The 25385-nt window shown below is 35.4% G+C and overlaps 1 protein-coding gene across 2 annotated transcripts in view; it reads right to left on the bottom strand.

Annotated features, from left to right (window-relative positions):
* The window catches only part of KATNBL1 (katanin regulatory subunit B1 like 1), an 89891-nt gene that overhangs the window by 12462 nt on the left and 52044 nt on the right, over positions 1–25385 (bottom strand). For both annotated transcript variants that reach the window (XM_037834410.1, XM_037834409.1), the window contains exons 2-9: positions 23060–23190; positions 14642–14682; positions 13206–13488; positions 3566–3684; positions 2370–2420; positions 2187–2276; positions 1736–1825; positions 702–795 (exon numbers count right to left, since the gene is read on the bottom strand). In XM_037834410.1, the coding sequence (XP_037690338.1) occupies positions 702–795; positions 1736–1825; positions 2187–2276; positions 2370–2420; positions 3566–3684; positions 13206–13488; positions 14642–14682; positions 23060–23176 (885 nt within the window). In that variant the 5' untranslated portion in view covers positions 23177–23190. The remainder of the gene's footprint in view (positions 1–701; positions 796–1735; positions 1826–2186; positions 2277–2369; positions 2421–3565; positions 3685–13205; positions 13489–14641; positions 14683–23059; positions 23191–25385) is intronic.

Consider the following 25385-nt stretch of genomic DNA (forward strand, 5'->3'; position numbering starts at 1 on the left):
AGTCTATGGCATAATTTCTCTTATTAGTATATAGACATTTCAAACCAAAGAATGGTTTTATATTTCTGGCTAATGCCTACTTATTATAATAGTATGCTCCAAATAGGGTAGAAATATTTCTTAGCAATAATTTTTTCTGCAATTATATTTTAACTATCAAGGTTTCCTGGAATTTAAATATTAATCCAAAATAATGTACTTTTTCCTTTAAGAGATATACAAATCAACAAAGACCAATGTTATTTTGATACTATGATTTAAACAGTTTACCTTCTAAAAAGTATAACATTAGCAAAAGCAAAATGGAAATTAATACCCCAAACCCATTTGATTGTATTCCTCAACTCTTTCTTCCTAAGTGTCACTGCCTTTCCTGAAGCCTTTCATACATGGAGTTTTACATTTTTTTCCAAATATTTTTCTCTAACTGGAACTAGGTGTCACTGAGTACCCTCTATAGCATAGCATTTCTAGGGCTGTATCTGAAAAACATTCAATGTACTCCCTCCCTAAGTCACACTAACCTAGAGGACTGAAAGCATTTGCAAATATGAAATTGACTTTTATCTATTATTTACTACATTAGAATGGTATTGAATTATATTGTCTAGAGATTTGGAAGCGTTCATATATAGATATATAATACTAATATGCTATTTCTAAGTTTTAATGTATAATTTTTAAGCTTAAATATAGATTACCTTAGCTATACTGCCAGTATATCCTGGAACCAAAGTAAGATGGTTTTCTTGTTCCCACAATCCACTTAATTGTTGTTTTAAAATCTGAATATTTCTAGGAATATAAAAAAAAAGAAAAAAAGAATATAACTATATTAGGATATGGACTTTGTTAGTAAATACACTTATGAAAATAGCTTTTCAATTTTCAAGTACTTATCAAGAGAAAAATATACTATTTAAAGTAAAGCAAGTCCTTAAGACAGTACATGTCAATCATGGAAATTAAAAGTTACTTAGTCGTGAAAGCATGTAAGAAAATAACTTGGCATTTGGACAGCCTGCTCTTGGGTATGAGGTGGGTAATCTTGAGAGCCTAGAAAGGAAATTATGGATTTTACAGAAACTGTTGGGATATTTTTTGTGGCTTCATGATAACCTGACTCATTTAATTCAGACATTTTTACACTAAGGCAATACTCAAATTATAGTGATTATAGTTTTTTGAATTGCAATCATTAACACTGGACTCTAAGGTTAAAGAACCCTGCAGGATGACTTCATTCCTGTGCCTCAGCACTTATTTAATCTCTTCTCTCTTACTGATTATAATGGATGTGAGGGTTAAATTACTACCATGCTTTTTCCCTTCTAAAATGAAGGGTTTGGTTCTACCAGAAGAGATACAGGAGGTTATTGGGCTATGGAATTTAACTTCCATGTGTGATTCTCATATATGAACAGTATCCCAATTTAACATTTCTCTGAAAATCAACAGAATAAATATTTTATACAGTGATAATCATGGAGTAAAATTAATTATTACCTATTTTAATCAAGTTGCTTTTCTTTTTTTTTGGAGGGAAGCAGTTTAAAAAAATTTTGATTGTGGTAAGATATATACAACATAAATATCCCATTTTAAGTATATAATTCAGTGGTGCTAATTACATTGACAATGTTGTGCTACCATCACCACCATCCATTACTAAAACTTTTCTATTACCATCAAACTGCTTTCTTGAAAAAAGTTTTATCTTTAAAGGTATACTTACCCATCATTTATAACTTCTGTTTTGGATGATAATTCTGTCCACCACCTTTTTATGACTGCTTGAAGCCAGTTTAAACCAACTATTACATACCTGGAATGACATTTGTTACAAAATTCAAGTGTTTTTATCCAAGAAGCCTTTAAAAACAATAGCTCCAACCCCCCTTAAAAAAACATACACAGACACACACACTGTTCTTTCCCCTTCTTAAAAATTTACTTTACTACCTTCATGATCTACTTCACAAAATTGTTTAATAATCTTGTTTATACATGCTTTTGGAAATAGTTCTTTAGACATTTCACATTGTTTTCCTAATCAGACTATACATTCCCTGAAAACAGAAACTGTGTATGTTCCATGGAGTCCAATGTAATAGTATAACACTCACAAGGAACAAAATCAAGGATATTGAAAGAAAAAATGAATTGAATTTCAGATTAGCACTTACTCTTCAAATTTGCTTTTAAGTAGTGATTTTACTAGAGGCAACAAGTCTACACAGCAGCCAAGGGAGATGTATTGTTTTTCTTCCTGTAAACTAAAACAAAGAAATACTAAGTTATAAAAATATGAACAGGTGACAATTTGTCCTTCTTTAGACTTACTTTTTCCAGAAAAATATTCTTTTTACCTATTGGTGATCACAGGAAGGCAATCCACCACAACTCCAAGATCTTCTATCCTGTGAAGTACAAAAAGGACAGCATTACTTCGAAAGCTGATTTCCTTACTTACTTTCATAGAATAATCTTAACATTACTTTTATGAAATTCATTCATTCAACAAATAATTGGAATGTGTATGACAAGCCAGGTGCTGGGGATATAGTTGTGAACAAAGAAACAAAAATACATGCCTCATGGAACTTGCATCCTAGTGTGTCTAAGAGTAGGGCATGTGTGTGTGGGATAAACAATAAACAAACAAGAAAAATACATAGATGTTGATGGTGGCATGTGGTATGCAGAAAAATAAAGCAGGACAGGGCAACAGGGAGTGAAAAAATAAGTTTGTTTTTTTTTTTTTACATGTCCAAGAAGGCCTCTCCAATAAGGTAACATTTGGTCAGAGACCTGAATATTCTGAGGAGAGTAATCCTTACAAATCCCATTGAAAGGGGATTTTTTGGTTTTGTTTTGTTTTAAAGGTTAATTTTCCCATACCGGTATTGGTTAGTTTTTTTTTAATTTTTATTTTGAAATAATTTCAAACTTATAGGACAGTTGCAAATACAATACAAACCCCATACAGAGAACTCCAATACCTCCCCACCCCCAGATATCTGTATCTACCAATTTTACATTTTGCTGCCTTTGCAGTTCCTTCCTTCCTTCCTTCCATCCATCCTTCCCCCCTTCCTTCCTTTCTCCCTCTCTCCCTCCCCCTTCTCTCTCTCTTTCAACTATATCTATTATCTATCAATTATCTATCTACCCATTATCATCTTCTTGAATTAATGACATAAGTTAATATTCTTGTTCATAGGAAATGTACATGGAAGTATTATGAGTTCAAGGAGTATGATATATGCAACCTGCTCTCAAATGTTTGGTTAGTTTTACAGGTTAAGAATCTCAGTTAGAGAAGGTAATAGCTTTGCTCAACCTAACACTGAAAATGAAGATAAAACAGATGGATTTCTGTATTTTGGTTACTCCTGGACTGGTGAATATAATTTAAACCATATTGTCTCTAAAAGCTAAACATAGGAAGCTTAAGATTTTAGTAAAAAAAAAAAAAAAAAACACATAAAAAAGAAGAGGCACTTCTAGATACCACATTGAAAATTAGTTGTATTGAACAAAAAGCACAGAAGGTCACACTTGCCTCACCAAATAGGCTACAAGTTCACTTATACTTCTCTTCCTCCAGAAGGTTAAAGCTACATTCAATCTCAAATTCCGGCTGAACAAAACCTGTGCCATTGTTTCATGGTCCTGAGAAACCTGAAAAGTGATAATATAATTAATTAAAAAGTACACTGAAACCTGACAAGAAGACCTTTTTTTTCAAAGCAAATCATTCCTATAGACATTTTTAAATTATGCAGAAGTGATTCCTTTGTATGGCACACAAGAATATTGCAAATGAACATAGTAAACAAATAATGAACACATTTAGGACCTGCTTATTTTTCACCAACCCTTTTTTCTAGCTTGCCATTTCTTTTTTAAATCCCAATGATTTATTTCTTTTTCTAAATTAATGTATTTTTAAGTGTGGTAAAATATGTATAACATTAAAATCATTTAAACCATTTCAAGCAGGCAATTCTTTGACATTAAGTACACTGACAATACTGTATAACTTTCACCACTATCTATTTCCAGGATATTTTTATCATCCCAACCCAAAACTCCTAATTACTTGGTAATAATTCTCATTCCCTCCTCTCCTATCCCAGGTAACCACTTTTCTGTTTTCTGTTTCTGAATTTGCTTATTCTAAGTATTTCAAATAAGGGAAATCGTACAAAATCTGTCCCTTTGTGTCTGGCTTATGTCACCCAATGTGTTGTCTTCAAGATTCATCCATGTTGTAGCATGTACCAGCACTTCACTTCTTTTTACAGGTGAATAATATTCTATTGTATGGATATATAATTTGTTTAACCATTCATCTATTGGCGACACTTGAGTTGCTTACAGTTTTTGACTACTGTGAATAATGTTGCAATTAACATTGGTTTATAAATATCTGTTCGAATCCCTGCTTTCATTTCTTTTGGGTTATATACCCAGGAGTGAAATTGCTGGGTCATATGTAATTAACTTTTCTATATGGTGAAATGTAGGGGTCGGCATTCATTCCTTTGCTTGTGGATTTCTATTTGCCCCAGAATCACTTGTTGAAGATACTATTATTTTTCTGTTGAATGAACTTAGTATCCTTGTTGAAAATCAACTCGAGAGAGATGTGTAGATTTATCTCTGGATTCTCAATTCTATCCCATTGGTCTGTATGTCTATCCTTGTGCCAGTACCCTACTGTTTTAATTACCGTAGCATCATAGTGAGTTTTGGAATCAGAGAGTGAGTCCTTCAATCTCATGCTTCATTTTCAAGACTGTTTTGACTATACAGGGCCCTTCCAATTCCATATGAATCTGAGGATCAGCTTTTCCATTTCTGCAGAAGGCTGCTGGAATTTTGATAGGGATTACATTGAATCTGTAGGTTGCTTTATGCAGTATTAACATAAAAATATTAAGTCTTCCAATCCATGAACATGGGATATCCTTCCATTTATTTAGGTTTCTTTTATTTCTTTCAGCAATGCTTTGTAGTTTTCAGTGTACAACTTCTTCATCTCCTTGGTTAAATTTATTACTAAGCATTTAATTCTTTTAGATGCTATTATAAATGGAACTGTATTCTTCATTTCTTTTCAGATTGTTAATTACTGGTGTATAGAAATCCAACTGATTTTTGTGTGTTTATCTTCTATCTTGAAACTTTGTTGAATTCGTATATTAGCTCTAGTGTGTTTCTTGAGGATTCTTTAGGAATTTCTAAATGTAGGATCAGTCACCTGCGAACAGGGATTATCTGACTTTTCCAATTTGGATGTTTTTTATTCTTTCTCTTGCTTGATAGCTCTGGCTAGAACTTCCACAACAAAGATGACAGTGGGCATCCTTGTCCTGTTCCTAATCTTAGGGGGAAAGCTTTCAGTCTTTCACCATTGAGTATGATATTTGCCATGGGTTGTTCATAAATGCCCTTTATTATGTCAAGGAAGTTACCTTCTATTCCTTGTTTTCCAAGTTTTTTTTTTAATCACGAAAGAATATTGGATTTTGTCAAATGCTTTATGTGTATCAATTGAGATGATCATGTAGTATTTTTTCCTTCATTCTATTAATGTAGTACTCTGATGAACTTTCTTATGTTGAACCATCCTTGAATTCCTAGAATAAATCCCTTATGGTCATGGTGTATAATCTTTTTAACATACTGTTGGATATGGCTTGTATTTTCTTGAGGATTTTTGCATCTATATTCATAAGGGATATTGGTCTGTAATTTTCTTCTCTTGTGCTGTCTTTGTCTGGATTTGGTATCAGAGTAATGCAGGCCATATAGAATGATTTAGGAAGTAATCCCATAACCCCTTCTCTTTTATGTCTTGGAAGACTTTGAGAAGAATTGGTGTTAAAACTTCTTTAAATGTTTTGTAGAATTTGGTAGTGAGGCCATCCAGACCTGCACTTTTCTACATTGGGATATTTTAAGTCACATATTCAATGTCTTTACTTGTTAGGGATTTGTTGAGATTTTCTATTTCTTTTTGTGCCATATTCAGTAATTTATATGTTTCAAGGAATTTGTTCACTTCATCCAGGCTTTCTAGTTTGTTGGTATATAATTGCTCAAAGTACCCTCTTATTTTCATTTTTGTAAGGCCAGTAGTATTGCCCCTACTTTCATTCCTGACTTTAGTTATTTGTGTCTTTTCAATTTTTCTTTGTTAGTCTGGCTAGAGGTTTGCAAATTTTATTGATCTTTTAAAAACCCAAAGTTTGATTTTGATTCTCTATATTGTTTTTCTATTCTCTATTTCATTTCTCTCTGCTCTAATCTTTATTATTTCCTTCTACTAAGTTTGGAATTCATATGCTCTCCTTGTTCCAATTTCTTTAGGTATGAAGATAGGTCATTGATTTGTAATCATTCTTCTTTTTAAATGTAAGCAGTTAGAGCTATAAATTTCCCTTTGAGCACTGCCTTTGCTGCATCTCCTAAGTTTTTGTATGTTGTACTTTCATTTTCATTCATATCAAGATATTTCTTAATTTCCTTTGTGATTTCTTCTTTTACCCACTGGTTGTTTAATAGTGTGTTAATTTTCATGTTTTTGTAAGTTTTCCAATTTCCTTCTGTTATTGATCTCTACTTTCATTCCATTTTGGTCCAAGAAGATACTTTGTATGATTTCAATACTTTTAAATTTATTAAGATTTGATCTGTGGTCAAATATATGGTCTATCCTAAATAATGTGCACCTAAGAAAAGTATGTATTCTGCTGTTGTTGGGTGGAGTGTTCTATATATGGCTGTTGGGCCCAATTGGTTAATAGTGTTGTTCAAGTCCTTTATTTCCTTAGTGATTTGTTTAGATGTTCTATCAATTACTGAAAGTGGTGTACTGAAGTCTCCAATTATTATTGTAGAACTTTCTGTTTCTCCCTTCAGTTCTGTTAATTTTTGCCCCACATATTTTGGGGTTTTGTTGGGAAGCGTGCATACACATGCACACACACATATGTTTATAATCATTATAACTTATTAGATTGTTTTATCAATATATAATATCCTTCTTTGCTTCTTCTAATCTTTTTTGACTAAACTCTATTTTGTCTGACAATAAGACAGCCACTCATTCCAGATCTTTTAATTACCATTTACATGGAATCTTTTTCTGCTCTATTTTCAACATCTTCTTGTCTTTGTACCCACAAAGACTCTCTTGCAGACATGGATCATGCTTTGAGATCGAATCTGCCAATCTCTGCCTTTTAATGGGGGAGTTTAATATCCATCAACATTTTATGTAATAACTGAGAAGAAACAATTATTTCTGCCATTCAGGTATTTGTTTTATGTCTCGTATGTTTTTTCTTCTTCAGTAATTCCACATCTGCTTTTTGTTGTATTTAATTCTTTTTTGTAGCACACCGTTTTGCTTCCCTTTTCTTTCCTTTTCTCTACAGTTTTTAGCTACTGTCTTAGTGGGTACTGTTGTAATTACAATTAACATCTTAAACTAATAACAACCAAGTTGAACTAGTACCAACCTAGCTTCGGTAGTATACAAACTCTACTCCTACATATCTCTGACCTTTCCCTGTTATATTGTTATTGCCTTAGATCATATCTTTATACACTGTATGCCCATTAACATAGATTTGAAATGATTTTTTATGCATTTGTTTTTTAAGTCATATGGGGGGGGAGGGGACAAGCAGTTACAAACCAAAAGTACACTAAGACAGATTTTATATTTACCCATTTAGTTACCTTTACCAATGTTCTTTATTTCTTCTTATGGCTTTGAATTACTGTCTAATGTCCTTGTATTTCAGCCTGAAAGATTCCCTTTAGCATTTTTTTGTATGGCAGGTCTTCTGGTAATGAATTATTTCAGCTTTTGTTTTTCTGTAAATGTCTTAATTTCTCCTTCATTTTGTAAGATATTTTAGATGGATATAGAATTCTCAGTTGACATTTTTTAAGAACTTGAAATATGCCATCCTACTGACATCTGGCCACCATAGTTTTAGATGAGAAATCTGCTGTTAATCTTACTGGGGATCCCTTATATGTGACATATCACGTATCTTTTGCTGCTTTCAAAATCCTCACTTAGTCTTTGGGTTTTGACAATTTCACTCTATAATCTCTTGGTTTAGATCTCTCAGAGTATCCTGCTTGGAGTCTGTTGAATTTCCTGGATGTGTATATTAATGTATTTCATCTGATTTGGGAAGTGTTTGGCCATTATTTCTTCAAACACTTTTTCTGCCTGTTTTCTCTGTCTTGTCCCACTGGGACTTCAGTGATACACATGTTGGTATACTTGGTTGTACCCACAGGTCTTTCAGGCACTATACAATTTTCTTCATTTTTTTTCTTTATGTTTCTAACAATAGATAATTTCAATTGTCTTGCCTTCAAGTTCACCGATCCTTTCTTCTGTCTGTTCAAATCTGCTGTGAATCCATCTAATGAGTTTTCTATTTCAATTATTGGACTTCACAGCTCCAAAATCTCAGCTTGGTTCTCTATATATTTTCTACCTCTTCATTTTGTTCAAGACAATGTTTTCCTAATTTCTTTTAGTTTCTTTGTATATGGACTACTTTAGCTCACTGAACATATTTAAGACAGTTGATTTAAAGTCTTTGACAAATAGCTCCAAAGTATGAGCTTCCTCAGGGATGGTTTCTGGCAAATTCTTTTTTCTCTTGTGAATGGTCCATATATTTCTTTTCCTGTGTGTGTACTGTAATTTTTTTTTGGTTGAGAATTGGGCATTCTGATTATTATGTTGTTATTCCTCTGGAAATTTAGTTCTCTCACTGTTCCAGTTTGCTAACGCTGCTGGAATGCAAAACACCAGAAATGGACTGGCTTTTATAAAGGGGGTTTATCTGGTTACACAGTTACAGTCTTAAGGCCATAAAGTGTCCAAGGTAATGCATCAACAATTGGGTACCTTCACTGGAAGATGGCCAATGGTGTCCTGAAAACCTCTGTTAGCTGGGAAGGCATATTGCTGGCGTCTGCTTGCATCCAGGTTGCGTTCCAAAATGGTGTTCTCCAAAATGTCTGCATCAGCTTCCAACAGCCATCTTTAAAACATGTCTCAGCTCCAGCTACTTTCTCAGCTCCTGTACTTTCTTCAAAGTGCCCCTCTTGGCTGTAGCAAACTGGCTCCTTCTGTCTGAGCTTCTATAGTGTTCCAGTAAACTAATCAAGGGCCAAGCTAATGAGCAGGGCCACACCTCCATGGAAATTATCCAATCAGAGTTATCACCTACAGTTGGGTGGGTCGCATCTCCATGAAAACAATCAAGGAATTACAGTCTAATCAACATTAACATGGTTTGCCTACACAAGATTGCATCAAAGATAATGGTGTTTTGGGGGACATAATACATTCAAACTGTCACACTCACCCCTCTGGGATTACTAGATTGTTGTTGTTGAGGCCTAGAGCTGTCAATCTGAGACTTTTCCAAACTACCTTTGCTCCCAAAATGCAGAAGGGAAAAAGCAAATAGAGAATAAAAAAGGTACTTCCTCCTTAAGACTCCTCTGTTGCTTTTCCCTGAGGGAGGTTGTAACAATGGATGACCTCAGAGCCAGCCCCTCCCCCCAGTAGTCTAAAATAGGTCATCAAAAGCCATGATTGGTAAGAAGACCACACACTCCTGGATTTTTGAGGACTGGGTCCTTATAACCCACCCTGGCACAAGCAAGCTGCACCAGGACCCTGGGCTGCAGTCCCCACTGCTGCTTGTCATGTGATTGGGGCAATGGGGGACATGGTATCTGTTTCATGGAGGGTGAAATTCACTGTATTTACTGTAGTTTACCAGCCTCTTCCTCCAGCTTTTCCTTGGTGCTGCATAGTACTCCACTAAACTCCCATATTCAGAATAGTTGATCAGAGAGTTCCTGCAAGTTCGATGGTTGTTTTGTGGAGGGATGGATTTCTGGAGCTTCCTGCTTCACCACCTTCCCATAATCCTCCCTCCCAGTGATTTTTAAAATGAATTATTTTTAGCTGATCCAAACCCAGAACTTAATGTATACTAATTGTGAACTGAAAGGCATGAGAAAGCAACCCCCAAAACTCAGTTCTACAAGTGTTACAGAATCATTCAACTTTACTCACTTATTGTTATAGAATAGTAATATACCCTTTTGTAAAAGTTTAAATAACAAAGAACTGTATAAAATTAAAAGTAAAATACTCTCTACTTGCTCACAAAAACATCTAATCCCATACCCTAGAAGTAATTACAGTTAATAGATTGGTATGTATCTTTTCAAACTATTTTCTGGACAAAGGCATATTATGTATATATATAAACATTTTTAAAAATTAAAACATTTTATCCATATTTTAAAAAACTTTATTTTTTCACTTTGGTATTATGAATAGTTCTCAATGTCAAAATATAGATCTCATTTTAAAAAACTGCATAATCTCCAGTCTTTATATCATAGTTTATTTAGATTGGTTCTGGTTCTCCCTATGAAAGCCATGCATCAATAAACATCCTTATGTATATAAATGTGTACACTTATACAAATATTATTGTAGGTTAATTTATAGAATTGGAAGGCTAGATCAAATGTTACACACACTTGAACTCTGACACAATAATATAGCACCACTTTTAGACTGAGGTTTTCAAAGCAGGTACTAGTGAACCAGGAAAAAAAGGTTTGAAACAACAAAGGAATAATTAATAAACTTTATAAGTTAAGTGAGAGGTTAAGGAAGGCTCTTTGAAAGGTTGTGAAAACTAGAGATCAAAGTAAAAGAGGTCCCTGAAAAAATGTCTCACTGAGACAGTGATGCAAATGCACAACTGAAAAGTATTTCTTTAAGCATTTGCTCCCAGAAGGTTTATTGCCTTAGTTCAACCAAAGAACCAATGTAGGTCCCAATCTAGATTGGGTATCTGGGTTATACAGTCATATATTTTCTTTCTGAGTATGTACATTCTACAGTCAATCCTTATTATTCACGGGTTCATATTTGTGAATTTGTCAACTACTAAAATTTATTTGTAACTTCCAAATCAGTACTTATTGTGCTTTCATGTTCTTTCACAGACATGCACACAACAGTGATAAGATTGAGTTGCCTGACATACATGTTTCCAACTGAGGTCAAACAAGTATTCTTTCTGTGATATATTTAGTGACGTATTTTTCACATTTTTAAATGCTTTTTGTTGGTTTAAAATGCCCCCCAAGCATAGTGCTAAAAAGCTGTCTAATGTTCTTAAGTGCAAGGAGGCTGTGATGCGCCTTATGGAGAAGATGCGTTTGATATATAAGCTTCGTTCAGGCAGGAATTATACTGCTATTGGCCTGAAATCACTATTGATGAATTAAACACCTTATTCAGTGAGCTTCAATTATGTGTGCCCCAGTGCAATTTATGATTAAACATGCTTACATTTCTGTTCAGCCACTCTAAAATGTTTTTAAGGCAATGATACTGTTTCTAGATAGGGTAAAATGGAGGCAATCTCTAAAAGGTTGGTGAAACAAAGAACTTCCTAGGGAATCACTGTATGCAAATTTAAGGAGAAGCAAAAGCTATATACTGATTGGCTGACAAAATGTGACCAGAAGCTCACAGGAACCTAACCCTTTTTTTGCTGCTAGTATTCACTAATTCAGTGATCACAGAGACTTTTTAGAACATAACTACTGCAAATAATGAGAATGTCGGGACTGTAGTTTCCACATTTATCTCAGTGTTGCCCTCATCACTTCTAACTATATGAAAGAAGGGGTGTCTGTTCTTCACCCACCAGTTTCTCTGGCGCCTGTAGAAGGCACAACAAAATAGGGGCACTGAAATATTTGTGAATTAATTAGTATGACAGTGATTCTCTTTATTAACACTAAGACTTATCATCATCCTATTCTCCAGGGCCCATAATAATTCACTGTTAAATAAAATTTACCTTGTTCCTTCTTCTTTCAGATACCACTCAGTTCTTCTGCTTCTAGCACTGCTAACTTTCTATTACTCTAGGATATTTTTGTAAGTAAGAATGTTTCACAACTGGAATCTTTCTTCACATCATATTATTATGTTCTAGTTAATAAGTTTATTTTCTACCTTTCTTTCATCTATTTATCTGTAATTATTATCCTAAATATGATGCTCATCTTCATTCACCTATATACATTTATGATTGTTTTAATTAACGAAGACATTTTTTTTTCCTGAGTGTAGGTCATAGAAAATGCTTTATAAGCTATCATGCCAGATAGAAACAACAGTAAGTTTACCAAATCAGTTTTAAAAATTTAAGGTATATTCATGCAATGCAATGCTATGTATCCATTTAGAGGTATTATTTAATCACATGGAAGAACATCCACAATTTATTAAGTACAAAAATCAAGTTATCTTAAAATACAGTATAAAGAGAAAAGATAAATCAAAAACTTAATACTGTTATTTCCAAATATTGAGATAATGGATAATTTTTTTCCCTTTGGGCTTATTTTCTAAAACAAATACAATTAACATATAATAATAATTACTGCTATAAAACTTATGTGTGTGTGTGTTTGTAAATTATCAAACCATTTTTTCAAAAGATCAAAATTTTGAAAACAGCTTTACTGGGATATAACATTTACATACTATAGAATTCACCCACTGAAAGTAATTCAATTATTTTTAGTAAATTTTATAGAGTTGTACAACCATCATCACATTACAATTCAGTTTTAGAATATTTCTCTTACCCACAAAAACTCCCTTGAGTCTATTACGAACAATCAATTTTGCCTATGTCAGAAGAACAGCAAACCTTACCAAGTTTATCTGACCAAACTTCCCACTATACAATTTTGAGAACCTAGAAAAACGTGCCTGGATAACTGGTCTTAGTGGTGGCACACATTAATCCACATTTTAGGTAAGATTTCTCCTTTTCTCCCCTTCCTTTAATCCTCTACTAGCCGACCGGCTATTCTGTATGCTTATAGTAGTTTGGCAACCATTTCATTCTACCTCAGATATGAGTCACTTAGAGAAATGGAATAAACTACTGATTCAAACTTGATAAATCTAGAAAACTGTACCAGGGAGTAACAATTGCTCAAGTGAATCTGTATTCCATGAATTAGGAGAATATAGCAAAGAACAAAACCAATAAATAAAAAGGAACAGAGTGAAGCTCATAGAAATCATTTACCTCAGAAAAAAAACCACTATATTTTGATGATGGGCTTTCTGTCTGTGAAGAACCAGTATCACTGGAGTTAACCAAATATGTTCGACTATCAAGGCGTAATTTTTCAGGCAGGTGGCTGGTACAAGCCACTTCATTTTCTTTATTTGCCATGTCACAGCCCCCAGTTCCCGGGGACTGTTTTTTTTTTCCGTAACAAGGATTTGGAAAAGGATGATGAACTTTCTTTCTGCGATAGATCACCTTATGTAGTTTATCTGGGCTTTTCACAGCTTGTCCAACTGTTCTGTAAAAGGAATTGATTTTCTTAAATGAAAAAGAACCACATGAAAACCATTAAAAGTTTCCAAACAGAGATTTAATAGGCCAAATTTCATGGTCATAATCCATTAAAACAAAATAGAAAAAATTTTAAAAATCTTAACTTTTAGATCAAAGAGGAAAGCAAAAGGGAAATTAGAAACTATCTAGAAAGCCATAAAAAGGATGAGATTTTATAGCAAATGAAAATAAAAACGAAGAGAGACATAATAACTAGGTGATTTTAAAATTAAATATTAAAGGCCATTCCAGGAGTAAGAAAATTGTAACAATTTCTAATCAGCTAGACTTTTTCTAACAAGGCGATAAACTATGTAAGTTTGAATATTCTTAAATTTATTTTGATTAAATTGAAATATTTAACTTTGAGTAAGATAAATGCATATAATTAATGCATTAATATTTAATGTATTGGAAACTAAAACTGAGAAAATTTTAAAAATAATTTAATTCATTTAAAAAATAATACTCATTACATATGAACCCAAAATATCTTTTTAAAGTTATATTTTCCGAAACAAAATAGATAGTGAGAAGAATGGCCCTGTTTTACATTTTTGCAAACCTCTTACTATCTGGCTGAACAGAAAATAACCAGATTCTTATATCTGCTTCTGCATTGGTCTACTGTGATATCAAATGTCATGTAGCCTCTGGAAAATTCTACTGTTCACTTGTAAGAGAATAAAGTGAATAATGCCTTAGGATTATTATGAAAATAGTTTTGACTTCACAAAAGCCCTAAAAGGATCTCAGGTGTCCTAAGATTGATCACTTTGAAAACCAGTGGTTTATAGAAAGCACCATGACTTGGAGTTCAGCAGATCTAAGAATGAAAGCTATTTTAACACTTTCTGGCTCAAGACCCTGAGCAAATCACTTAACTTCTCTGAGTTATACTTTTCTTATCCACTGTTAGGAGCAATGATCCCTACCTAGGAGGTTTCCTGTAAAGATTACAGATAATGTAAATAATGCATTTATTAGTATAGCGCCTGGCATACAGGAGCTGTTTCCTCATAAGGCAACTATTATAACAGTTCATAATATTTATAATAGTAAATAATGTATAATTTATAATATTTGCTGTTTCCCACAAACTTTAATGTAGCTCTTACCTATTTATGTAAGCAACCAACTGTTTTGGAGATTTCTTAACCTGAAAAATGAAAGAAGATAATTATAGTATATTTAAATTGTTTAATAGAGTTATGTAAACTCAGTGATTGGTAGCTACAAATCTAAACATTTAAGTGTTTCAGATTAAAGGCTTTTCTGTTCTAATCTGTAGTTTCCACCATTATTACCATAACATCTTTTTTTTTTTTTTTTTTTTTTTTTTAATCATCATTTTATTGAGATATATTCACATACCACGCAGTCATACAAAACAAATTGTAGTTTCGATTGTTTACAGTACCATTACATAGTTGTACATTCATCACCTAAATCAATCCCTGACACCTTCATTAGCACACACACAAAAATAACAAGAATAATAATTAGAGTGAAAAAGAGCAATTGAAGTAAAAAAGAACACTGGGTACCTTTGTCTGTTTGTTTCCTTCCCCTACTTTTCTACACATCCATCCATAAACTAGACAAAGTGGTGTTTGGTCCTTATGGCTTTCCCAATCCCATTGTCACCCCTCATAAGCTACATTTTTATACAACTGTCTTCGAGATTCATGGGTTCTGGGTTGTAGTTTGATAGTTTCAGGTATCCACCACCAGCTACCCCAATTCTTTAGAACCTAAAAAGGGTTGTCTAAAGTGTGCATAAGAGTGCCCACCAGAGTGACCTCTCGGCTCCTTTTGGAATCTCTCTGCCACTGAAGCTTATTTCATTTCCTTTCACATCCCCCTTTTGGTCAAGAAGATGTTCTCCGTCCCACGGTGCCAGGTCTACATTCCTCCCTGGGAGTCATATTCCACGTTGCCAGGGAGATTCACTTCCCTGGGTGTCTGATCCCACGTAGGGGGGAGGGCAGTGATTTCACCTTTCAAGTTGGCTTAGCCAGAGAGAGAGGGCCACATCTGAGCAACAAAGAGGCATTCAGGAGGAGACTCTTAGGCACAAATACAGGGAGGCCTAGCCTCTCCTTTGCAGCAACCGTCTTCCCAAGGGTAAAACTTATGGTAGAGGGCTCAACCCATCAAACCACCAGTCCCCCATGTCTGTGGTCATGTTAGCAACCATGGAGGTGGGGTAGGCGAATACCCCTGCATTCTCCACAGGCTCCTAAAGGGGGCACTACATCTTTTTTTTTTTTTTTTTTTTTTTTTTTTTTTAACTTTCCCTTCTTTTTCAAATCACCTGTATGAAAAAAAAAGTTAAAAAGAAAACAAACATACAATAAAAGAGCATTTCAAAGAGACCATAGCAAGGGAGTAAGAAAAAGACAACTAACCTAAGATAACTGCTTAACTTCCAACATGTTCCTACTTTACCCCAAGAAAGTTACATAATATAGCAACATTTCAGTGAACTTGTTCCTACTACAACCATCAGAAATTAACAGACAATAGTCATTTCTGGGCATCCCCAGAACGTTAAATAGCTTATCTGTTCTTCCTGGATTATTGTTCCCCCTTCCTTAATTGCTCTCTACTGCTAGTTCCCCTACATTCTACATTATAAACCATTTGTTTTACATTTTTCAAAGTTCACATTAGTGGTAGCATATAATATTTCTCTTTTTGTGCCTGGCTTATTTCGCTCAGCATTATGTCTTCAAGGTTCATCCATGTTGTCATATGTTTCACCAGATCGTTCCTTCTTACCGCCGCGTAGTATTCCATCGTGTGTATATACCACATTTTATTTATCCACTCATCTGTTGAAGGACATTTGGGTTGTTTCCATCTCTTGGCAATTGTGAATAATGCTGCTATGAACATTGGCGTGCAGATATCTGTTCGTGTCACTGCTTTCCGATCTTCCGGGTATATACCGAGGAGTGCAATCGCTGGATCGAATGGTAGCTCTATATCTAGTTTTCTAAGGAACTGCCAGACTGACTTCCAGAGTGGCTGAACCATTATACAGTCCCACCAACAATGAATAAGAGTTCCAATTTCTCCACATCCCCTCCAGCATTTGTAGTTTCCTGTTTGTTTAATGGCAGCCATTCTAACCGGTGTTAGATGGTATCTCATTGTGGTCTTAATTTGCATCTCTCTAATAGCTAGTGAAGCTGAACATTTTTTCATGTGTTTCTTGGCCATTTGTATTTCCTCTTCAGAGAACTGTCTTTTCATATCTTTTGCCCATTTTATAATTGGGCTGTCTGTACTATTGTCATTGAGTTGTAGGATTTCTTTGTATATGCAAGATATCAGTCTTTTGTCAGATACATGGTTTCCAAAAATTTTTTCCCATTGAGTTGGCTGCCTCTTTACCTTTTTGAGAAATTCCTTTGAGGTGCAGAAACTTCTAAGCTTGAGGAGTTCCCATTTATCTATTTTCTCTTTTGTTGCTTGTGCTTTGGGTGTAAAGTCTAGGAAGTGGCCTCCTAATACAAGGTCTTGAAGATGTTTTCCTACATTATCTTCTAGGAGTTTTATGGTACTTTCTTTTATATTGAGATCTTTGGTCCATTTTGAGTTAATTTTTGTGTAGGGGGTGAGGTAGGGGTCCTCTTTCATTCTTTTGGATATGGATATCCAACTCTCCCAGCCCCATTTGTTGAAAAGACCATTATGGCTCAGTTCGGTGACTTTGGGGGCCTTATCAAAGATCAGTCGGCCATAGATCTGAGGGTCTATCTCTGAATTCTCAATTCGATTCCATTGATCTATATGTCTATCTTTGTGCCAGTACCATGCTGTCTTGGCAACTGTGGCTTTATAATAAGCTTCAAAGTCAGGGAGTGTAAGTCCTCCCACTTCGTTTTTCTTTTTTAGAGTGTCTTTAGCAATTCGAGGCATCTTCCCTTTCCAAATAAATTTGATAACTAGCTTTTCCAAGTCTGCAAAGTAGGTTGTTGGAATTTTGATTGGGATTGCATTGAATCTGTAGATGAGTTTGGGTAGAATTGACATCTTAATGACATTTAGCCTTCCTATCCATGAACATGGAATATTTTTCCATCTTTTAAGGTCCCCTTCTATTTCTTTTAGTAGAGTTATGTAGTTTTCTTTGTATAGGTCTTTTACATCTTTGGTTAAGTTGATTCCTAGGTACTTGATTTTTTTAGTTGCTATTGAAAATGGTATCTTTTTCTTGAGTGTCTCTTCAGTTTGTTCATTTCTAGCATATAGAAACATTACTGACTTATGTGCATTAATCTTGTATCCCGCTACTTTGCTAAATTTGTTTATTAGCTCTAGTAGGTGTATCGTTGATTTCTCAGGGTTTTCTAGATATAAGATCATATCATCTGCAAACAATGACAGTTTTACTTCTTCTTTTCCAATTTGGATGCCTTTTATTTCTTTGTCTTGCCGGATTGCCCTGGCTAGCACTTCCAGCACAATGTTGAATAACAGTGGTGACAGCGGGCATCCTTGTCTTGTTCCTGATCTTAGAGGGAGGGCTTTCAGTCTCTCACCATTGAGTACTATGCTGGCTGTGGGTTTTTCATATATGCTCTTTATCATGTTGAGGAAGTTTCCTTCAATTCCTACCTTTTGAAGTGTTTTTATCAAAAAGGGATGTTGGATTTTGTCAAATGCTTTTTCAGCATCTATTGAGATGATCAATTGATTTTTTCCTTTCGAGTTTTTAATGTGTTGTAATACATTGATTGTTTTTCTGATGTTGAACCATCCTTGCATGCCTGGAATGAACCCCACTTGGTCATGGTGTATGATTTTTTTAATGTGTCTTTGGATTCGATTTGCAAGTATTTTGTTGAGGATTTTTGCATCTATATTCATTAGGGAGATTGGCCGGTAGTTTTCCTTTTTTGTAGCATCTTTGCCTGGTTTTGGTATTAGATTGATGTTAGCTTCATAAAATGAGTTAGGTAGTGTTCCATTTTTTTCAATGTTTTGAAAGAGTTTGAGTAAGATTGGTGTCAGTTCTTTCTGGAAAGTTTGGTAGAATTCCCCTGTGAAGCCATCTGGCCCTGGGCATTTATTTGTGGGAAGATTTTTGATGACTGATTGGATCTCTTTGCTTGTGATGGGTTGGTTGAGGTCTTCTATTTCTTCTCTGGTCAGTCTAGGTTGTTCATATGTTTCCAGGAAATTGTCCATTTCTTCTACATTATCCAGTTTGTTGCCATACAGTTGTTCATAATATCCTCTTATAATTTTTTTAATTTCTTCAGGATCTGCAGTTATGTCACCTTTTTCATTCATTATTTTGTTTATATGGGTCTTCTCTCTTTTTGATTTTGTCAGTCTAGCTAGGGGCTTGTCAATCTTGTTGATCTTCTCAAAGAACCAACTTTTGGTGATATTTATCCTTTCTATTGTTTTTTTGTTCTCTATGTCATTTATTTCTGCTTTAATCCTTGTTATTTCTTTTCTTCTACTTGGTTTAGGATTGGTTTGCTGTTCATTTTCTAGCTTCTTCAGTTGATCCATTAGTTCTTTGATTTTGGCTCTTTCTTCCTTTTTAATATATGCATTTAGTGCTATAAATTTCCCCCTTAGCACTGCTTTTGCTGCATCCCATAGGTTTTGGTATGTTGTGTTCTCATTTTCATTCGTCTCTATATATTTAGCAATTTCTCTTGCTATTTCTTCTTTAACCCACTGATTGTTTAGGAGTGTGTTGTTTAACCTCCAGGTATTTGTGAATTTTCTAAGTCTCTGATGGTTATTGACTTCTAATTGTATTCCATTGTGGTCAGAGAATGTGCTTTGAATAATTTCAATCTTTTTAAATTTATTGAGGCTTGTTTTATGTCCCAGCATATGATCTATTCTGGAGAAAGTTCCGTGAGCACTAGAAAAGTATGTGTATCCGGGTGATTTGGGATGTAATGTCCTGTAGATGTCTGTTAAATCTAATTCATTTATCAGATTGTTTAGGTTTTCAATTTCCTTATTGGTCTTCTGTCTGGTTGATCTATCTATAGGAGAGAGTGATGTGTTGAAGTCTCCCACAATTATTGTGGAAACATCAATTGCTTCCTTTAGTTTTGCCAATGTTTCTCTCATGTATTTTGTGGCACCTTGATTGGGTGCATAGACATTTACGATTGTTATTTCTTCTTGCTGAATTGCCCCTTTTATTAGTATGTAGTGGCCTTCTTTGTCTCTCAAAACATCCCTGCATTTGAAGTCTATTTTATCTGAGATTAATATTGCTACACCTGCTTTCTTTTGGCTGTAGCTTGCATGAAATATTTTTTTCCATCCTTTCACTTTCAATTTCTTTGTGTCCCTGTGTCTAAGATGAGTCTCTTGTATGCAACATATTGATGGTTCATTTTTTTTGATCCATTCTGCGAATCTATATCTTTTAATTGGGGAGTTTAATCCATTTACATTCAACGTTAAAACCGTGAAGGCATTTCTTGAATCGGCCATCTTATCCTTTGGATTATGTTTGCCATATTTTTCCCTCTCTCTATTAATATCCTTTATTGTACCCATACCGAATCTCTTTAGTACTGAACCTTTCTCCAAGTCTCTCTGTCCTGTCTTTGTTTCTCTGTCTGTAGGGCTCCCTTTAGTATCTCCAGTAGGGCAGGTCTCTTGTTAGCAAATTCTCTCAGCATTTCTTTGTCTGTGAAAAATTTAAGCTCTCCCTCAAATTTGAAGGAGAGCTTTGCTGGATAAAGTATTCTTGGCTGGAAATTCCTCTCTCTCAGAATTTTAAATATATCGTGCCATTGCCTTCTCGCCTCCATGGTGGCTGCTGAGTAGTCACTACTTAGTCTTATGCTGTTTCCTTTGTATGTGGTGAATTGCTTTTCTCTTGCTGCTTTCAGAACTTGCTCCTTCTCTTCTATGTTTGACAGTGTGATCAGTATATGTCTCGGAGTGGGTTTTTTTGGATTTATTCTATTTGGAGTTCGCTGAGCATTTATGATTTGTGTATTTATGTTGTTTAGAAGATTTGGGAAGTTTTCCCCAACAATTTCTTTGAATACTCTTCCTAGACCTTTACCCTTTTCTTCCCCTTCTGGGACACCAATGAGTCTTATATTCGGACGCTTCATATTATCTATCATATCCCTGAGGTCCATTTCGAGTTTTTCAATTTTTTTCCCCATTCTTTCTTTTATGCTTTCATTTTCCATTCTGTCATCTTCCAGGTCACTGATTCGTTGTTCAACTTCCTCTAGTCTTGTACTATGAGTGTCCAGAATCTTTTTAATTTGGTCAACAGTTTCTTTAATTTCCATAAGATCATCCATTTTTTTATTTAGTCTTGCAATGTCTTCTTTATGCTCTTCTAGGGTCTTCTTGATTTCCTTCATATCCCGTACTAGGGTCTCATTGTTCATCTTTAGTTCTTTGAGTAGCTGCTCTAGGTGTGTCTCTTCTGGTCTTTTGATTTGGGTGCTTGGGCTTGGGTTATCCATATCGTCTGGTTTTTTCATATGCTTTATAATTTTCTGTTGTTTTTGGCCTCGTGGCAGTTGCTGTCCTTGATAGGGTTCTTTTAGGGTTTGTAGACCAGTTGAAGTCCTTATCTCTAATTTATCAGATCTACAGCTTCGTGGAGTACACTTTCTCTAACTAACCAGCAGGTGGCGTCCACGAGCCACCTGTTCTCCACAAGCCAGATCTCCCCTGCTTAGCCTTTTTGGTGAGTGGGGGAGTGAGTCTTGTGGGGCCCAATTGGTGTCCCAAGCTTGCGTGGGTAGTTGGTGTTGCCTGCCCTGTATGTGGGGCGTGTTTCTGGGCAGTCGGGGAGGGGGGGGTGGCCCTAACAATCAAATCTCCCTGATGATCCTAGAGTTTTAAAGCTACTGCAATAGTCTAATCCTTCAGTTCAGTCCTGCCACAGTTTGTCTCTGCCACTGACCCACAAGTCTTTGGTATTGGCGTATGGCTCCTGAGACTTGCAAGTGGGCCCCTCTTCCAGGCTGTGCACCCCGGGTCCTCTGTTGAGGGATGACTGTGCTATGTCACAGGTGAGTGCCGTCCCCCCAGGGCAGTTCTGGGCTGCTGGGCTGTGTTGGGAGGCTCCCAGTCTGCTCAAATGATGGCTGAATGGGGCTCTGTTAATTCACACTGCTCCCCCTTCCCAGCTCTGGGACATTCAGCTGAGGTTGCAGGGAAGGCTAATGTCCACGCCCAGTTTTGTGGTGTGTGCCTGTTATTTGAAGCACTTCCGTCACACTGGGTTGTCTGGGGCAGCTCTGGGCTATGGGGCTGGCGATGGGCAGGAGTGTTTCCTGTCCACCAGGATGGTGGCTGTGAGCGGACACCCCCCTTTTCTTGGGAAGTTGTGTTGTTTAGTGAATTTTCTCAGCCACTGGATTATTGCCTTTTGTCTCAGCGCTCTCTTATTTCTGCTCTTGACTTGACGTGCCCAAATTTCAATTCTTTGAAGCTTTCTGTATTGAGCTTCTTAGAGTAATTGTTTTAGAAAAAGCAAAAAGGATTTAAAAAAAAAAAAAAAAAAAAAAAAAAAAACGGCCCTCCTCAGAGATCTAATGGGTTATTGAAATGCTAATAGACAAAGCAACCAGGGCCATTAAGGAAAGGTGCCCTGGGCAGAGAGATCAGCCTTGCTTCGGGATTTGCATATGCGCCTCAAGGCCTGATCTCCGCCCTTCCCCTTTCTGTGTTCACCAGAACTCCAAAAATCCTCTGCTTTTACTTTGGAGCTTCTCGTGTTGTTTTCCTTCTATGCCCGTCTCCTCTCTGCTGGGCTGGCTGCTCTCAGAGTCTCTGGTGTCTGGCCTCAGTCTATCTATGGTTGGAGTTTGAATCAGTAGAATGAGTTTCCGTTGAGAGCAGCCACTGCAATTCTCCCTTCTCCTTCCTGGAGCTGACAGCCCCTCCTCCCCCGGGACTGAGCCTGGCAGGGAGGGGCGCGGGTCCCCTGGCCGCAAAAACTTACAGATTTCGCTGATCTCAGCAGTTCCACGTTTTCATGAGTGTTGTATGAAGTATGCCCAAAGACAGATTGCTCTGTGGTGTCCAGTCCACGCAGTTCCTGGCTTTTTACCTACTTTCCTGGAGGAGTAACTAAAACATACAGCTCACCAGTCTGCCATCTTGCCCCGCCTCTCTACCATAACATCTTATGAAATATTTTTGGAAAAGCAACATATCCATTGCCCTATTTTCCACGCCACTAGTTGCATACTATACTTACAGAGTGCTTAACAATTGATTTGAATATTAATATGATTTAAAAGAAATTATATTAATGCTAATTAGTCTTGCAATGTTGAACATAAAGCACCTCTAAGTTTTTATTAAAATAAAATATCCAAATAATATTCTATCTAAATAGTTTTTAGAACTTCAGGAATATGAATGATTTAACATTTTCTTAATTCTGGGAGATAAAGTAGACTGTTACTTTCCCATTGTTTAAATAATTAACCAGAACTATCTATATCCCTGACAGGTTTAAACTGTCTTTACTTGTTACCTAGAAACCATGAACTTACCTCCTTCATGTTCTTAGTAGTGAAATTAGAGATCCTTTTTCTAGGAAGATCAATGGAACGATCCTCAAAATTATTACAAAAGTTCCGTTTTTTAACATTGTGGGTTTCAGATGCCATAATCTCTTAAATACCTAAACAATGAAATAACAAATAGAAAACAGAAAAAGCAAAAGTCTGATCATTCATTTCCTTACACATACATGAACATACAGAAAGCTCCACCCTATGTAAAAAAGTGAAGCAGAGGATATAGTTGTAATTTAAAATATTTTAAAATCTTAAATACTCAGTAAACACAAGGCAGGGCATTCCAGGAAATGAAGGCTTTTTCTGTTTTCTTTTTTTAGTCTCAACCAGTTATAATGATATTATATATATTTTTTGGCAGAGCAACATTTCATTCTCCCCATTTTCCATACAATAACCATATATTAAATTTCCAGGTTAATAAATCAGTTGTACATAACAGTGGTATCTATGACATTCAAATTTATAGAAGCCTAAAATTGTGGAACTGATCAAATACAACTCCAAGCAGCAGAGGAACCAAAACTGGACTATAAACATCTGACTTCTCTTAGGTCTAATACTTAAATTTTTCTTTCATTCTTCAGCTACCTCTCCAAAGCTTTCCTCTACCTTTGAAAAAATAATCCCCACTTTCCAATTCTCCCAATTATATCCAAAGAGAATTACACTCTGATTTTACAGACTAAATTTATTTTAGATTATTCCTTGAACAGAAGTTACTCTTTTATTATTTCTTTAAATATTTACTGTGCATTCAATATATGCCAGGACCTGGAGTTAATGTATATATGTTTATCTAGCCCTAATCTTCAGAAGGTCTCTGGAATGGAGCCCACAGTAATTGCATTTTTAAAAATCTCCAAAATTATTTCTGATGCACAGCCCTAGTAACTGCCTTAAAGAATTATCTAAAAATAGGCACATTCATGGAAAATTTTACAAATAATTTTAGACTTTTCAAAAATTTCCTGAGATGAACACATGGACAATCCTTCTACCTGTACCCCCAGGTTAAGAAACCTCTAGAGTGTGATAAAAATATATATATGTAAGTAAATAATAGCTTCACTAGCTATTAAGGACATGCAAATCAAAACCACAATGAGATATCATCTCATACCAAATAGAATGGTTGCTATTAAACAAACAAGAAACTACAAGTGTTGGGGAGGATGTGGAGAAACTGGAACACTTATTCACTGCCAGTGGGAATGTAAAATGGTACAGCCTCTGTGGAAGACAGTTTGACAGTTCCTCAGGAAGCTAACTGCTACTCGGGACATACCCAGAAGATCTGAAAGCAGGGACGTGAGCAGACATTTGCACACCAGTGTTCACAGCGGCATTATTCACAATTGCCAAAAGATGGAAACAACACAAGAGTCCACCAACAGACCAATGGATAAACAAAATGTGGTACATACATACAATGGAATATTACTCAGCAGTTAGAAGGAATGAAGTCCTGAAGCAGGCGACAACATGGATGAACTCTGAGGACATTATGTTAAGTAAAGTCAGTCAGACACAAAAGGACAAATATTGTATGATCTCACTAATATGAACTAATTATAATATGTAAACTTGTAGACATAAAATCTAGAATATAGGTTACCAGGATATAGAATGAGGCTAAAGAATGGGAAGTGGTTGCTTAAGATGTGCTTAGAAAGATTGAACTTAAATGTTTGGAAATGGACAGAGGTTGAGACTAGAATGTTATTGTGAGAATAATTAATAGTGCTGAATGGTGTGAGTGTGGTGGAAGGGAGAAGTTTATAGTCATGTATGTCACCAGAAGGAAAGTTGGAGGTTAAAATATGGGAACGTATAACACAGCAAATCTTGTGGTGAACAATGTCTGTGATTAACTGTACACATATAAATAAATTATTTCATGAACCAGAGCACTTTATGACACTTTTACAAGGAGTTAATAATAGATGGGTATATGGGGAAAATGTACCTATTGTAAACTATGGACTATAATTAACAGTAGTATTTTAATACTCTTTCATCAACAGTAACAAATGTATCACACCAATACTGTAAGTAATAGGGGAGAAATAAGGGGTTTGGAAGGATTTGGGTTTTCTTTTTATTTCTTTTCTAGTAGTAATGAAAATGTTCTAAATTTGATCATGGGGATGTATGCACAATTATGTGATGATACTGTGAGCCAGTGATTGTATGCTTTGTTTGGTTTCTATGGTGTGAAGGTATCTCAATAAGATTGCATTAAAAACACAGGTAAGTAAATAATAGCAATAACACTATAAGCACTCTGACAGACAAG

The sequence above is a fragment of the Choloepus didactylus genome, chromosome 4 (assembly GCF_015220235.1).
Source record: "Choloepus didactylus isolate mChoDid1 chromosome 4, mChoDid1.pri, whole genome shotgun sequence".
NCBI lineage: Eukaryota > Metazoa > Chordata > Mammalia > Pilosa > Megalonychidae > Choloepus > Choloepus didactylus.